Below are 18,509 nucleotides of genomic sequence, written 5' to 3' on the forward strand. Positions count from 1 at the left end.
AAATTCTACCACAAAACAAATTGGTTTAAGTTTCTAGGTTCCGAATTTTTTAGAGAGAGCGCTTAGCTCAGCATTATACTACTTCCCTTTCTGTTTCAATTTCAAATAATGGCGTACATTTCTGCTGAGATGAGACTGCTTCGTCAATACTTTGTCAAGGAGAAGTTTAACAGGGAAGCGTGTTTGTTTTGTACTCTGGAGACGTAAAAACAAAAAAATAAACTAAATGAATAAACCAAATAAAATTTTTAAATTGTGCCAGATTTCGACTTTTTTGGTAAATTATTAAAATTAAAAAATAATTAAAATTACCAAAAAATTATCAGTAATTTTAATAAATGAATTTAATATTTAAATTCAAATATTTTTTATTTAAATTCAAATATTCAAATATTTAATATTTAAAATTTAAATTCAAATAAATAAAATAATTAAAATTACCAAAAGAATCGAATAAATGAATTAAAATTACGAAAAAAATCGGTAAATTTAATAAATGAATTTAATATTTAAATTTTTCGAATATTCGAAGTTTCAGAAAAGAGAAACAGCAAATATTTTTAAATTGTGTCAGATTTGCCTGAGATTTGGCATGCCTGAAAATAATTTGCAATCCTTTTTTTATAGTTTTCAGGAAAATAAATTATTTCTGCATTTAGTAGCTAAATCGTCTTAAATTATCAAATTTTCTAAAACCGGAAACTATAAATACCATAAAAGTACGCTACCTTTCGATATTGTTATATTTTATTTAGCTAGTTATATCCGAATAAACTTTTCAATTTGTCTTTATGATATGTGGAAACTACCAAATCTTTCTAAATTTATTATTATATTTAAATCTCCTTGGATAATTAAAGTTTTAAAAGAGAGACATATCAAGTATCTTAACATGACTTTAGATATAATTTTTTGATAATTTCTAATTTCTCTTTAACTGTTCATATCTGAGAATAATTTTAAATTCTTCTCTGCGAGTATTCAGATCCTCTGTAATTAACAAATTTTCAATAGAGAGAAACTATAACTATCTCAAAATTTAACTCGATATAAATGTTTGAATATTTCTATTTAAATAGGCGTACCTGACAATACTCTGCAGTTCTTCCTTATGATAATCCCTTGGACCCATCTTGAAGAGAATAAGTTTATCCAGAACAGAAACTCCAGATGTACGAGGCTTTTTTTCTGAAAGTTAAACAATGTTATTATGAGCACATTGTATTGCATTTTCATTTTCCTTCAGCTATTACGATTCTTAACAAGGAAAATATATGAAAGAAAAAGAAAATTTATAAAAAATCATAGAAGACAAACAGAAAAATGTTTTCTAACATCAATAAAAATGTACATCAAAATTAATTCAATAATACTCGAATAAGGTTTCTTAGAATCAAAAAGAAAAATACACTGTAAAGTATACCATTGAATAATTTAATAAGAGAAGTTCTATATTTTCCACAACGATAAATAAATATCAGATAAAATGGCTTGAAATTTAAAACAAACCCTAATCCTACGACAAACTACTGAAGGAAATAATTAGGAGAAATATAATAAAATCCAGAACAAGTACACAGAAAGGTAAAAAATGAAAAGAAAAAAAAAAAAAAAAAAAAAAAAAAAAAAAAAAAAAAAAACCTAATTTCTCATTTATCGCATTTTACGTCTCAATTATTACATCTTAATCCCTAGTCGTAAATTAATACGGGTATTAAGTGAATGAATTTGCGTTTCAACAGGGAAACAAAATAAATTAAATCTGGAGTTGAATAAATTACTAGGGATACCACGAGAAAAATTCGATCTTCTCTGCTTTCTGCCATAACTATTTTTTGTTTTTTCTTTAATTTTGTATTGTAATGCTAAGAATATTAGTAACAAAATCGACGTTCACTGTTTAAAACAAAGATGAATTTTGTAAACAAAGAATGTAATGAATATCATCTTTTCGCATTACACTCTATTATATGTTTTGTCATATAATCGTTTCAAAAATAACGGTTTAGATTTTAGTTGAATAAAGGTTGTTATAGATACTTATCTGATGATGTTTAGTCGATATGGTTAGAGATTATTAGGCCTTTACTGATTATAATTCCTAATCGTGACCATCAGTTTTAACTCATACAATATATGATGTTATATCATTTTATATTTTGTGTTAAAATGTAATTAATTTCGCTCACCTTTTGTAGTGTTATATGCATTTTGAATAATATATTTATTTTGTTAAAAATTTTTGTATTTTAAAGGCAGCATTTTTGGTAAAACAAAATACTAGCAAATTATCAGTAAACCGAGTTTATGGCCAGTTTTGCTAATTTACTGATAACTGAAAATATTGCTAAATTCACGTCTCTTACCTACGATCAACGACAAATGTACCCATTGCTCTGATTTACGATTCTTCATTGATCTAGCGATATTATATTTACAATAACAGTACTGATTTTAGAAAATAGATAATGTTTCATTAAAACAATTAGAAAGTATTTACAGTCAATTCGAGATCAACCGTATTGCGTATTATACAAGACTTGTATGCATAAGAGTTAAATGTGTTTATTGTGAAATGATAAAAAAATATAATCACATCTTTCAGCATGAAACAAAATTGTCCACTGAATGCATAAAAAAGAAAACGAAAAATAGACGTGATAACATTAACGATAACAAAAGATGTCAAAGGGTTTGAGAGTTGTTTTCATCCACTACAAAATCCAATTCAATTGCACATAATCAACAACATGTAATATTGCACAGTACAAAGTAAAAGTTCTAACCGTCTTTATTTTGCGAGTTTGAATTAGAAGGTTTTGTAAACATTATTCTTTAATGCCATTTATATCTCATTTTCGTTATTTTTAAAACTGTTTAGTTTTTGGGTTTTTATATATATAGCCTATACTACTTGCGTTTGCTGATACTGATTCATTTGCGTACCTCAAGTATTAACGCATAACCCAAAGCCAATCTCAGGATTAAAGTGCCTGAATTTGCGAAACCCAATGGGAATTTATTCGCATTATTAAAGTATTCGAAAATGCTGATAAATAATGAATAGTATTTTACTGCTAACTGTAATGTGGGTTATTCCGTTTTCCTGTGTTTGTTTACTTGTCTACGGATGAGCTATGGTTTTGAGTTAAATGTGACCGCAGTTTAAATGAAGTCAGCCACTTTTCTCCGAGAAAAAAGGCCTTTTTTCATTCCTTGAAGAAACTTATTACCTCCCTTTTGATTTTATTTACTCATTTTCGTGATGTTATTTTGATGTAGCATTTCATGAGATAACAAAACGCCACTAAATTGATTTTACGATCACTTTAAAATAAAAAATTCAATTTAAGTGTTTGGAGCTACTTAAATATTTTTTGTACCTAACGCAGTTAGTTACCCAACATACTCAGCTCAAGAAGAAGATTTTCTGTCGCTCAGTCTATGTCACTTTGGTCTATGTATTCGCAACGATATTCAATAAAATGTTACAAGGATGGAAGACTTCATTCTTTCCAACATAAAGAAATACAAATGTGTCGAATATAGTGTTGGTCGTGAATGATAAGCAAATGTCTATAGACATAGCTTTGATCGATATTTTTACAGATGTAAAGCGTGTTCTACGAATATTGAAGGGTGCTATCTAAATATATTTGGAAATATGTTCCATATTTTGTAGAAAAAGAATTTATTTTAAGGAATAATTTTTAAATATATTTCTATCCAAAATGTTTTGCCTTTAAAGTCGAGAAATGATTGATAATTTATTTTTTGAATATTTAATCGTATATTTTCCAATTTCATAAGAACAAACCTAAACTTTTAAAGTTTGAGAATACATGCCTGTGATGTTATCAGCATGCGATAATTTCTTTTTATCACGATAATTTACATCACAGCGTTTAAAACTTTCAACTTTCTAATCGTTTTATTTTCGACAACGATGTTTTAGAACTGCGAACTTATTTTCTTCACGACGTTCACCTCTGCGATGGTTTCAGCACTTGTCTTGTGTGTGGTATAAATTTTGATAGATGTAAAATCCTTTTTATGTTGGAAGACGTTGAGAACGTTCATTTCATAACAGTAGCTTATCCATAACTCAAATAATATTAGTATCATGCGATAACTGTCCAGCCATCACACAACATACTTCTTTGGACAACCATTAGTCTTGAGAACAAATAATCAACGTTGATTTAATACAGTAGAAGATTAAATTTACAAATCCAAACTTTGATAGTCGATATCACTCATCAATGAGAGTGCAAGAAAACGGTCTAATGTCAAGTTCTTAGAAAAAGACTTACGAAAGATGAAAAAAAAAGGAAAATTTTCTTCTATTTTTACATTTTTAAATTCTGGACTTATAATATTTTACACATTTTTAATATAATAGAAAGCTTCGGAAGTCCAGGTCCTCCTGAAAGTAGAAAGACATGCCTTGTCTGGCCGAAGGGCAAATAGAACCCGATTTTCCCAAACAGGTTCTGATTTTCCATATTGCTCTCAAGACCTCCAGATCCTATTTCTATCAAAAGATTCTTTATTTAGATACGAACAGTATCGGAATGAGATTTTATTTATCTGATTTGCATAAAGAAATTTTCGACCTCGATAGTTTTGCAAAAATCGAGATACATGGTCTCATGGGGAAAAGATCTAAAGAATTCTTTAAAAAAAATCAAATATCTTAAAAGAATTTAAATATCGTCAAAGACTCCAAATATCAAAAATACTTTGTAGTACACGTATGCTGGTAAAGAACTTTGATATTCGAGGTCTTTTATATTTCAAGGGACTAAGCAAATAAATGTTGGCTATTTTCTTTTGATGAAAAAGTATCCTCAAGAAAGTTAGGATTTATTAAAAAGGTTTAGTTTCATGTTTAAAGGTTTTCACGAAAACAAATTGATGCTGCATTTGGAATTCGTATTGAAGAATTGCAAAGCGGAAATAAGAATACAATTCGTAATTCTTAGATTCATTCTTATTTAAGTATTTGGTCTTAAGATATTACCAGATAACAAAGATTCGATCATCGGCAGCATCAGTATACAAAAGTCACAAAAGATCATTTTCTCTAAATGTCTTATAATATTTTTGAATTACATTATAATTTTCCATAAAAATTCCATGCGAAAGCTTTCGTTTCAAAGAAGAGAAGAGTGAGGAGGAAAAACGAATTGTGTATTAGTCTTTTCCATTTTTCGGTAGTAGTATTCAAAGAAACTGCAAACGAATTTTCATTCCTAATGTACAATTAACCTTTCCCGAATTACTTTAAGATTACATATTTTTTATTACAATTGCATGCAAAAATTTTCTTTTCGAAGAACAAAAATACAAAGAAGCTAGAATTGTGTATTAATCTTTTAGGATTTCTTGTACGAGTACATATACAGGAGTTTGTAATAATGTTTTCAGTGGTATCAATGATAAAAGATGTTGCGAATAAATTTTTATTCGTATTGTATCATTATCTTCCCGAATCGCGTAATGATACATGAGTTACTTCTCAATGTTCTCTAGTAATTCCTTGCAAAACTTTCTTTTACAACGCCCTAACCGATATGGTAGTTAGCTATTTTGGCTTACCTATGATTGACCTCAGATTCGAACAACGGAAAAGAATTGAATGTTTGTAAGAGTATGGTACTTGTAGCAATTGAGGGCACTTTATAAACTGCAGAGTCGAAAGCCCTTCTCGAGGGGTTTGGTGGAAAGGGAAGAGAAATGAGAGCCATGGAAACCATCTCCCGCAGTTCTCCGTCAAAATTCGGAGGGAACTTTCTCTTTCCCTGTAGTTTTAGTTGGTCTCCACCCCTGTGATGATCCCTGAGCAATGTTCTTGGTGTTGAGACGGTTAAGTGCCGATGGGTTTTGGTCATTACTAACGAATGTATTAAGTGAGAAACGCCGGACCATTTGGAACAACAAGCTTCTTTTCCAAGGAAGAAGGAAAGGAGGGAAAAAAAGGTTAAAATCTAAGTGTGATAATTCTCATAAACGTTTTTTAAGGAATATGTATAATATCATGTAAAGAGTTCAAAACAAGAACTCCTAGTAGTATACTAATGTTACCATTGATATTATTACTAAAACAATCTCTAATTTTTTCCTCTAAATGCATCATTATCTTTCTTCTCATTATGTTCCATTATTTTAAAATTTTTGTAACAGTTCCATAAAAAGCTTCCTTTTCAAACAAAAAAAATTGCGTTGGGCTTTTAATCTTTTCTGTATGAGTTTGTAATCCATTATATAAAAAGTTTTGCGTAATTTGTAAATTTTAAAATTTCACCGAAGGAATTCTTTCTTTCATTTATCAAACAGTTTTTTTTATTTATCCATTATGTTTTTCTTTTCCAGCCTAATACGTTGAAAACGTAGGTAGATATAACTAGTATTTAACAAGAAGCAGTGAGCATCGATTGACTAGAGGTATAGTAAAGTTAGTAAGAGTAGCTAGTAAGAGTAACTATTCACTACGCAATGTTACCATGACTATTTGTGCCTTAGGGCTCTCTTGGCTGTCTTTACAGAAAATGTAGTAAACAGACAAAAATGCGGACTTGATACAATGTGTCTGTAGCAAGAAATGTTCTTAAATTTACTAGTCGTCTGTAATCATATCAGACAAATAATTATTTTCTATTCTTGAACTACAATCCGAATGCGTTAAAACAGTGAGTCTGAAATAAATGCATTTTGAAAGGAATACATTTTATTTGTATACACATAGTTTAATAAAATAACACACACGAAAATAATAATAATTTTCGAAATTTTATCAAGTACACAGTTTAATAAAATTTTGAAAACCAAGAGAAATAAAACATTTTATAATAAGATGCCCTTAGGAATTCTTCGAATGCCAGAAAAAAGTTGAAATTTAACAGCTGTTAAATTCAAGTAATAAAGAGAAATTTAAAGAATTTTTAATTTGACCATTTATTGTTATCATTATTTAACTGTATATTTTCTTCCGTGTACAAAGTAAGCAAATTATTGCAATCGCGAAAATTTTCGGGTTCCATATTTCAACGAAAATATCCATTTTGACCGCTATCGAATACAATTTTACGATGTTTTTGCGTGACATCTGTATGTAAAGACAAAATAAAGAACTCCATTTCTCCAAAACAGGTTGCAAAAAGGATTTGATATATACATATTGATATTGCAACTTTAGCGTAAGTCATGGGCTTTTTAATTTACTTTTAATTACTTTATTTTGAATTTATATATATATATATATATATACAAACTCTGTTACTCGGATCCGTGAGCTCAGTTATTTTATTCTTATATGTTGGTAAACTATGCATTTTTTGCTTTATAAATGATTGAATCATGTTGCTCTTATCTTCCGGTTAACGTCTTTATGACTTCTTACGTTTGAAATTTAGGAGAACAGTGAATTAAGTTAGTTTTTCACCTTCTAAAGTGAATTAAGTTAGTATCTTTTTGCAGAGTGAGACCAAAAGTATACTTTTAGTTTTGTGAACTGAAAATCGGCCTTTTTGGCCTCTGGCTGAATTACCTATTTTTGCATAGAAACTTTAATTTTAATTGTAAATGTTTTTAAAATTTTTAACTGTACTTGGTGTTTTATATTTTTCAAATTTTATTAAAAATATTTTGAGGTTTTATGTATTTTTGCCTTGCCGCGAAATGAGAATTGAATTCATTGAATAAGAAATATATCTCTAATGAAATTTTAGAAAATAAGTTTAAATGAACTGCAGCAAAAATTGCATATAATTTAATATCCCGTACAAGGAAGTCGTGTGGTGTATACATCAGATTTTTTTTATTTCATCTGATTTTTAGTGTTATAATTTGTTTGAATATATTTTACTTATTACTGCATTTAATTTAATTATAATTATTAACAAAATTAACTGTATTTTATTTAATTTATTTTAATAAATATTATAATAAAGTGTTTCCCTTATTAATTAATTTTTTGTCATTAAAATATTTTTCAAAAATCATTTTAATTTCCAACATATATACCAGTTTTTCATTTAGTTCATTTTACTTATCGGTATAATTAAATATTATTCATTATTACTGAAATATTATTCATTATTAATGAAGTATGATTCATTTTTATTAAATGTTTATAATAAATATTAAATGTTATTATACCTATTATCATTATTATACTTTTTATTATTATTACACATTTTATTACTAATTTTTGTTCATTTAATTAATTTTAATTATAATTACAATTTATTTAATTTTTATTATTATGCAACAATTTTTCGTAGTATTAATCATTTTTATTAATTACTAGAAGAAGTACCCGATGCCAGTTAAATTAGCTTGAGAGTAATGTATTATTTTACTCAGGACATCATTTGAAAATTCGTATAAGAGCATATTACACATTATAAGGAATAGGATGCGTCACCAAAGAAACAAAGCAATATTCAATACATGTACCACAACTGACTACGTATTCAAAGAATCGTATGGCATATATACCCATATGACATTGCCATTTGAGTCAGCAAAAATAAAAATAAATGCATCATTATTTTGAGCAAAGTGAATTATTTTGAGCGATATGGAACCCACATAAAATTTCGATAGAAAAATAAACTAATTTTCTCTCATTATATCAGCAACAATGGCACACAGTCATTGATGGTGATATCAGCACTGTTGCCACTCGAAAAATTAGGGCGAAAATAAGCGTTTTAAGCGTGTTTAATTAATATCTCTGATTTTAGGTATTTTGGTTTTACAAAATGCGGACATGGACCTTTTCCAAGACTTACAAAAGAATTGTAAAAAGTTTGGTTACGATAGCTGTAGTAGTGACTGAGTTATTAACGAACAAACAAACACACAGACTTTCTTCTTTATATATATATATAGATTAATAATTCAAAATATATTTATTACAGTAATTTAAATATTTTTCTCATTAAAATATTTATTTTACTTCATTTTAATTTAATTAATTTTAATTATTGTTAGAGTTAACTATTTTCGTTATTATTACGATGCCTTAATCTAAGGAGTCAACTCAAGTAGGTTTCGAAACGATATATATATATATATATATATATATTGCTAGAAAACCCGAAACACAAGAGAATTAAAAGTTTCTAATGAGTTGTCATGAGACAAACTGCTGTATAATAACAACATTTATCTAATAATTCAGCTTTTAAAAAATAAATACATACTTAAACATGACTACTTTAAACAATAAGTGAATAAATAAATATGACTGCTTTCATTTAACAAAATGCAGCATTTCTTTCACTTCTCCGATCACATTGCTTCCGTAATGAGATCTTCGTTGCACAAAAGGCTCTTCTAAAATCTCTTCATTAATCTTCCTTTCCGAAAGACAAATCAAACCCGAATTTGCTGTGTTTAGTGTCTCATGTAGTAACCTGAGAGAAAAGACAAAACCGTATTTCCATATAAACAATTAATTCTAAGTGCTTAATATTGTCTCCACTTACGAAATATTTTCAGCCCTACGTTAAAATAGAAAACATTCTTTAACGTCACACACTCTGCAGTGGTGTGTGAAATAAAAGGAAATAGCCTCAGGTAAAATGCTTCTAACAAATAGTGAAACTTTTGTTTAAGACGACCAAACGACCGCTCTTGACTGCTTCACTTTTAACAGAAAACTGCCAGTTGCATTTTTCATTCAGCGCGATCTTACAGTGGGTACAAAAAGTATTTGCACACATACATTTTTGTTCACAATTTATAAGAAAATGCATTAATAAATAGAAAAATTGGCATTTAAAAAATAGAATAAGCCTATTCATTTAAATCAGTTACAAAAAATACAATAATATTAATAAAAAAATTTTTTGCAACAATATTAAAATAGCTTATGTCAAAAAAAGTATTTGCACACTCAACTCAACTCTAGCAAATTTGCATTTTATGCTATTATTTGACAGTCATCCCGCAGTAAATAATATATGTAAGACGACTATAAAAGGAGGTGTTGTCGAAACGTTATCAGTTGATTGCCGATTCAAATTGTAATGGCACCTAAGAAATCTGAATTGTCGATTCCATTGCGAGAAATTTTTTTTCTCTACGTGAAAATGGCATAAGTTATCAAGAAATAGGTAAAAAAGTAAATGTTTGCTTCTCTACTATTTGGTATGTTATAAAGAAAGAGGATCTACATCAAATAACTTGCGCTCTTGACACCCAAAGAAACTTTCACTGCGAATGAAGCGAAAAATCATAAGAGAAGCATCAAAAAATCCATTTGTTAGTGCAATTACTTTAGCCAATGATGTCGCTTCAACATCTGGAGTTCAAATCTGTGCCCAAAGTGTTCGAAATGTCCTGCACGATGCACACATTTATGGGAGATCACCAAGGAAAACACCTCTCCTAACTGAACGAAACAGACTGAAGAGATTTGAATTCGCTAAGGAATTTCCTGAAAGTTAGTGTTTACTATGTATTGTAGTCTCTCAAGTGTAAACCTGAGTGGGTTTTTTTTTTCCAGAAAAAGCATATGAAATTCAGGGTTGCGGCTTATACATGCAAATTATTAGAAATAGATGTATACAAACAGCTTGCAACACAGCAAAATGTATTTAATGATTGAGCATAAATTACATTGTTGGGTGAACGTTTCATAGTACTGTATTAGTTGTGGTTGCTGATCATGGTGACCAGTTGTGGGATACTAGTACCAATAAGCTAATCGATTTCTGTAAAAATGTCATATTCTCCGACGAGAGTGAGTTCAATATCTTTAAATCAGATGGCAGAAAATTAGTTTTGGGAAAACCTTGTGCTGCTTTTCATACCAAAAATGTGTTACCTACAGTTAAACATGGAGGAGGTTCTGTTATGATTTGGGGGTGCATGGCTAGCAAAGGAATTGGTAATTTGTGTTTCATTGATGGGAATATGACAGCTCGAACCTATATTGATGTGTTGCGAGATAACTTGCCACAAAGTGCAATAAAATTGGGTATCAGTAATTCGTACTATTTTCAGCAAGACAATGATCCCAAGCACACTGCCGGTATAACTCGTATGTGGTTGCTTTATAATGTACCCAGAAAACTTGCCGCTCCACCACAATCACCAGACTTAAATCCTTTGGAAAATCTGTGGAATTCTTTGGATTTAAAAATAAGAAAAAGGAAGATTTCAAGCAAATCTGCCCTTAAACAAGCCCTTATTGAAGGGTGACCAAATACTGAGCCTACTGTTACAGAAAATTTAATTAAATCAATGCCAGCAAGATTACAAGCAGTAATAGATGCTAAAGGCATGCATACTAAATATTAGTTATTTGAAATTGGCTTATATATTTTATTTCTTTTGTATTCATGCAGGTGTGCAAATACTTTTTTGATACGAGATATTTTAATTTTGTTACAAAAAAGCATTGTTATTTATATTATTGTAATTTTTCTGTTTGTTTTGGATGATTAAACTTATTCTGATTTGGCAATACCAATTTTTTTATTTCTTAATGCTTCTTTTTATGAATTGCCAACAAAAATGTAGGTGTGCAAGTACTTTTTTTTACCCACTGTATGTTCTCAGTAGAAAATTATTAAAATAGTTTACAGACGCGGTATCAAAGGCATTGGAGATATTTCCTATGAAATATGACTTTTCATATATATATTGTTGCATGTGTACGGGTTCGTAATGAATTGAATGCACAAGTCCGATGAAAAGTGAATAAAATTTATTCTTATCACAACAAATAAAACAAAATGCTGAAATTTCCTCAGAGATATTCGTACAATATCGCAATATCTCACAGTAGTTATATTTTAAACAACTAAAACGCTGAACAGAACTCAATTCAAAGCATTGAGAAAGCCAATCCGATCTCACCGCGAATTCGCTACAGTCAACAACAGAACTAAGTAAACAAATGCTAAACAACTCAATTGAGATGTTTTGATCCGGCTTTTATAAGCTTTCTAATCTTGAACGAGAACATTCTGGTATTTTCTCGATTTTTCGGGATTGCAAAAGAGTACAATTCCGAGATATCTTTTTATTAAAATGTTAGATGCGCGTGCTCCTGTATTTTAATTTTTCTGGGGTAGCTTTCTCTTCAAATAAGTCTCGTGCTGCATTGCACGTAAATATAAAACAATTTTAATTACAAATTCTACTAAAAATAGCTAAATGAATACAAGAACCGTAACTATATATACCGTAACCGTAATAGAACCGTAACAAAATATATATAAATTTGTGGAGACTTTAGGTATTTTTTGGAAGCAGGCAAGATGAAAAATTTGCAAACCCCTTCGCCGGGAATTGAACCACGGACCTCTGGAATACCGGCCCAGCGTGCAGAACACTACACCACGAAGGCACGCTAGGAAGGCGGGAGAAATACCTTATAAATTAATAAATATAAAGTATAAAACTGTTCAAAGGCTAATGCAAATGCGCGCTTAAAGCAGCAAAAAATGCTGGTAATAACGAAAATGTGTTAAAAAATATTTAAAATATGTTTAAAAATCCACCTCATATTCGATTAGGAACAAACCTTATGGAATAATAAAAAGCCAAAAGCATAGTGGCAAAGTGAATGTCAGATGTAAAAAATGCCAAAACCAATTGAAAAATGAAAAGGAAAAAAGAAGAAAGGAAACTAAAAAAATGAAAAGGAAAAAGGAAATTTATATCTTTCGCTGCATTGCCAACCTCGCACCGATAATGAAGTCTACTACTATGCATCTAACCTTTTTATGTTTTTTGCATTATGATTGATTTGTTCCTATATTAATATGGGATAGATTTCAAAAGGTATTTTTGACGTCTTCATTTATATAACGTTATATATCTATATACTCGTAAATACATATATATGAGATAAAAGCAAAACGAAACAAAATCCTAACTTAATTTTACATTATCTTCTTCAATATCTTTTCTAATTCGGATATTTCGCCTTTTAATCTTAAAAACAATGAAATCTTTATAAGAAATCTGTTTAAACTGTTTTATTTGAAAATTAGTTCTTGCCATATGGTTCTTAATGCTAATGACGAAGATATTTATCTAACTCTTCAATCAATAATAATGTTGAAAGTTGTAAACTGAAACCTCTTTAGCCATTAATGATAAGGGCAAAACAAAATCGAATAATTCTTGAGCAAACCTTTGAAATATAATCTGGCATTTTTCTTCACATTTTTGGCACTTCTTTTTTACTCTGGCTGGCAAACATGATATCCACTGCAAGTCCCTTTTTCTCCTCAAATACATATATAGTAGAAATACAGGAAGTACCAATACAGCCATTCAAGAACATTCGCCTTTTTTGCGCCATTTGAGCTGCGTTTGCATCAAAAATGTTTTATCAAGAAATGAAAAGTTGTAGAGAATCAATTCGATGTTACATATTCATGAAAATTCAATATGGATTCATACGCGTGCTCTTTGTCTTACTAGGTTTAATTGTTCTATAATTTTTCTTTCAAAATTTATTATCTATATAAACAATCATTTTCTTGCATCAGCAATTAAAGATGTAACATCCGAATTGTTTTAACTTAGTTTCATATTAAGTATTATCCTAGCTGCCTTGATAAGTATAATAGTTGTGCTCCTGGCTGCTGTGGGTTTTGTTGATTTTGGTCTCAAATCCTAGAGAAGGCATGAATGTCAAGCGAATAACGTCTGTCCGGTATGGGAGGCATTTAAAATACAAGAAAAGTCACAAGTCCTCTCGAGTGGTTTGATGTTAAGGAAAGAGAGGGGAGACCCTTGGCCTCATCGCTCGGCTGATCTCAATCAAAATTGGGACACAGCTGGGCAAATTCATCTGCATGAGGTTCAAAGCTCATGCCAACGATGAACGCAATATTGTGGTCCTTACCAAAATAAACTGCGTGGATTTATTTGGATTAAGTCAGACATGTGAAAAAGCATTCTTCAGCCAAAACTAAATGAAACCCAGATTGAAAAATGTTTGAGAATAAACCAGTACCTAACCACTTAAGCCCTCTGTAATGAAGCAGAAAAAGAAAATTAATGAAATAAAACAAAGGGCCTCCAACTCGGAGTGGAAAATGAAATCAAAAATCTTCTGTTTACAGCGGGACGGGAAAACTACGTTAGAATTAGATTCATTGAATGATGTAGAAGATTATTGCAGATATAGAAAACCTTAAAATCTAATTAATCAACTGAAGTCTATGTTTGATTTTTGCAGAAGCAAAATTAAAATTGCAGTTTGTATTGCAGCAATGTTTAACAACTGCAGTTTGACTTCTTTCTTTTTTTTCTTTTACTGATCTTTGGTGAGTTAGATTTTCACCTGTAGTTTGTGCAAGAAGGCACGTTAGCACAGCAGCCAGATTCTTTATTTTATTTGCAAATAATTAGAATATTATCTTGCTACCAGACTACAAGCAAAGCAGTGAAGGTTAATTTTCATTATTCCATTCATCCATTAAATTTAAGTTAAATTATTTAATAATATGTTAATGACTTTTATACGTTTTTCATTATGAATTGAATATATATTTATACGAGTTATTTATACATTTATACGAATTTCATTATCAGTGGTGTCGTATTGTTCCAGACGAATTAAGAACATTGAATAATATGGATATGTTTATAATTCACACTTTTAATTGGTATGCTCGTTTAATTTAACGATCATATTCAAATCAAAGAGGAAACTCGCCATGAGCTAGAAGTATAGTTCACATCGTTCGCAAACAGAACAGTCTCTTTATAGTCGGCTGAGCATCCACAATCGTCACTCTTTTAAATTTAGATTCTTAACTCTATTTAAAACTCCTTTCGATTCTGGTGGAAAAAAGTGGAAGTACATAACAGATTTTAACATAATCAAAAACGTATTCATTAACACGAATCTAAGAAACCTAAGAAAAGTACTTAAATACTTTTAGAGTGTAATAATGCCAAAATACAAGATATTGGGGTCCTGAAGGATATAGGGGCGTGAAAGAATGTTGATCCTATAACCCGAGAGTACTTTAATTCGGGCTTGCTCACACTATGGGTCATAATAACGATCAAATCGCGGTTTGATCATGTCAAGTCAAAGAATAGAAATGTGTTTTATGTGTGGGTGTAAGAGGCTGAGGATTATCGGAATATTTCTCCCAGTTTCGCTCGTTATCAGTGCAAAGCTGTATTTAAAATTCACTTAATTAATTATTCATTAACTATATGAACTAAATCATGATACGCAGAAATAAAGAACTCATTCATTTATGAATAGTCATACATTTGTATTCGAAATATTTCTGTTAGAGAAAGTTACTTTAATTAGTACCAGTAATAATTTTAAATAAACGTAGTGACTACGCAGTTGCCAATTCTTTATCTATTAGTTTTAGATTTTTGCTCCTATTCAAATGTCCTGGCTTTTACATATTTTGGAAGAAAAGACAAAGCAGTAGAAACATAGAGCACATATTAACATAAGAAATTTTAGTTCAGTTTTACCGAAGCATTTTACAATGTCTGAATGCAAAAACTATGGAGCAAAGTTACAAAAACAAAGATGTAATTTTAAGTCTTAAACATAACACACATAATCCGCATAGTCCATGTAACACAAAAATCTGTTTAGATTATCCTTAATATATTGCTCACGTGCTCATCAGGATATCCGAAATATTTTTTTCATTTTTCGAAACATATCCTCAGGTTGCTGTCACATCTTAGTAGATCCCTGGGACTTCCTTTCCAAGTCTTTTCAACAGTGTACAGGAAGATGTTTAACATCTATCTATCACATCCTCAAAATATCAGAGAATATCCCTCTCACACATAGGTCCCTGTGTTTAATATTACTAATCCACCTATCTGGAACTTGTGAAAGAGGAGTTATGGAAAAGATATATCTTCACTTTAGATTTATTGACGGTTCGTGGACTCATGGATCTGGTCTAGCCGAATGGCTAACTAGTTAGGATAAGTAACAAAAACATAAGCAGCAGGTATGTGTCCAAAATATCCTACATCAAATTTAAAAAACGTAATTACTATGAGAAAGGAAAATAAACATCACCAAAATGCTTCGTAGGGAAGTTCTCTGGAAAATGCGTTACGAACAACCGCAGGACGTTAATTAAAGAAATCCCCAAGACAGAAAGACGTTTAATATAATAAGGATTCAACGTCTTCAGGATATCCAGTGATTCAACGTCGACGATACACAGACTCAACGTCTTCAGGATATCTTCACATATCCCGGAATCTAGCGAAATAAATGAGACATCCTTAGTATGTTAAACGTCTGGTTAGATGTGTAGCGATAGCTGGGAATCAAGATCCTCGAGATGTGGACCAAGATATAATCTGCTACATTGCGACTGAACCAGTGAACCCCTAAAATATTTTGTGTTATGGGAGGAAACGTTTTATGAAAATTTATGGAAATCTTAAATTATAATTAAAGTTAATTTTTTTTATTCCGTTCGGATATTTGTGGAAGTCATAACTGCGTATACATACACCATGATAATAAAAACATTACTATTTCCCTTCCCGTTTCACTCTAAATGTTTCATCTATGAAATATTTCTAGTCTCTTGAAAAAGTACTCTAACGTTATTCCTTTTTCCAGTTGCTGTGCTTCCTCGATTTCTTTTTTATTTATTTCTTATAACTTCAAAGTGGGCATGTATGATTTCAGATGCTATTTCTCTAGAAAAATCTGCTTGGGACACTGGAGACTGGAGGACTCATTTGATTGACAGTCTCCAGTATGGGAAAACTAGAGACTGTCAATCAAATGAATGAAACCAGGTCAGCTTGAGCCATCCGGGTGAAAATTCATAAACCAAACATTTCAAGGGGAAAGAAACTTTCATATATTTCCTTACAGCTCTTTTCTTATTCATATAGAAATTAAAATAAACTTTTTTAGAACCATAGTAAGAAAACCCGTACGCATTTTCCTTTACTGTAGCTCTTACGTTATATAAAGCACTACTAATTTTATTGGTGGTGCTAAAAATAACATGATATTTCAGAACTAACTGGCTACTTATATGATTAATAAAATTAATCATATTAGCAGCCAATTATTTACACGATTAAGCCAGTTATATATATATATATATATATATATATATATCTAATTGGGGCAATTCCTAAGACGACGACCACAGTTAATGCAAAACCAAGGCCAGTGCAAAAGCTCAAAAGGAGCATACCATGCACGTACGATAACAAACAAGAAATACTATCAACAGTTTACCTGTATTTTCACGCAATTTTAACTGGAAAATAAGTTCATATAATTATGTATAATAAGTCAGCATTTATTAAAAAATAACTTTGTAAATAGGTGAAAATTAAACATTATTAAAAGTGAAAAAACTAATTTTTAAAATTATTATAACGTTGTTTATTATCATTGTATCCCACACATATTTCGTTTTCTCTTGCATTTTCTTCAGACCGTTTTCTTTTATGCTGATGAACTGTGATAAATATGTTTTTCACGTTGGTTTGAAGTAAAACAAATATCTTTTTTTTCAGACAGACCCCGCTTAGTAGGGAATTCGTTGTATTTTACTTAAACTAAGCTGAGTAATCTTACTTAGACAGTCGGACGACTTTTCGGACTATCTTAATCTAGAATATTACAACGCCAACCGATAATAACAAACGGATAAAATAACTAGTAAGATACTTTTTGATGCATCAGCTTGCAATTCATAACTGAAAAGAAAATGAGTTACATAGAGAATGAGTTTAAACCTGCCAATAAAATAGTAGTTCAGTATTTAAGAATCAAAATATTAAAGTTATAAGGTATTTCTCCGGCCTTCTTAGCGAGCCTTCGTGGTGTAGTGGTCTGCACGTTCAGGGCGTATTTGAGAGGTCCGCGGTTCGATTCCCGGCGAAGGCGTTGCTAATTTAGGGATTGTACTGACTTCTGTTTAGTTTCTTTCATGTCTTTGTTGTTTAGGTTCTCAATTTGTTATTTTTTATCCATTATTAATTAATATTTCAGCAGCATTTTTTGCAAAAATGATTTGAAGTATTTTTGTTGTCAAAAACAATTTCTGTAATATATCTATTTATCTATCTATATATGTATAAGAAAAAACAAATATGTAAATCAAAATTATAACCTAAATAAGTTCTGTGTAGAAAGACTACACAGGTTTAAGGGAACCTTGAAAACTGCAGTTGTTTCGCGTGCGTTGTTTTCGTGTTTATCTTTATGTCTAATGAAAAACAGACCTTGGTTTGTGAGGAATTTCTAAAGCTTTCCCTTCATCCAAACGAGAAAAGGTTTTAATTCTCAGAGCTCATTAAAAGATCTGGATTACTTCCATACCACTTGTGCAAAATCACTTATCATCTTTCTAAAGTTCCAATTAGTTAATTAGTTGTAATATTTAGGCTTCTTCTAAAGTTCGAGCTCCAGGCATTTCGTCGTGCATATAAAAATTGCTACGCAGAACTTGTGCTATCGGTGGAAATTTTTCTCCTTATTTATTGAT

At 30.3% G+C, this 18,509-nt stretch overlaps 1 protein-coding gene across 1 annotated transcript in view; it reads right to left on the bottom strand.

The window, feature by feature from the left end:
- Nucleotides 1–18,509, bottom strand: part of LOC118194093 (uncharacterized) — a 152,420-nt gene that overhangs the window by 16,164 nt on the left and 117,747 nt on the right. The window contains exon 4 of the mRNA XM_085818263.1: nt 1,086–1,188. Within this exon, the coding sequence (XP_085674389.1) occupies nt 1,086–1,188 (103 nt within the window). The remainder of the gene's footprint in view (nt 1–1,085; nt 1,189–18,509) is intronic.

Source organism: Stegodyphus dumicola, chromosome 6 (assembly GCF_044657685.1).
Source record: "Stegodyphus dumicola isolate Sdum_Otavi_A_Nest chromosome 6, ASM4465768v1".
In the NCBI taxonomy this organism is placed as follows: Eukaryota; Metazoa; Arthropoda; class Arachnida; order Araneae; family Eresidae; genus Stegodyphus; species Stegodyphus dumicola.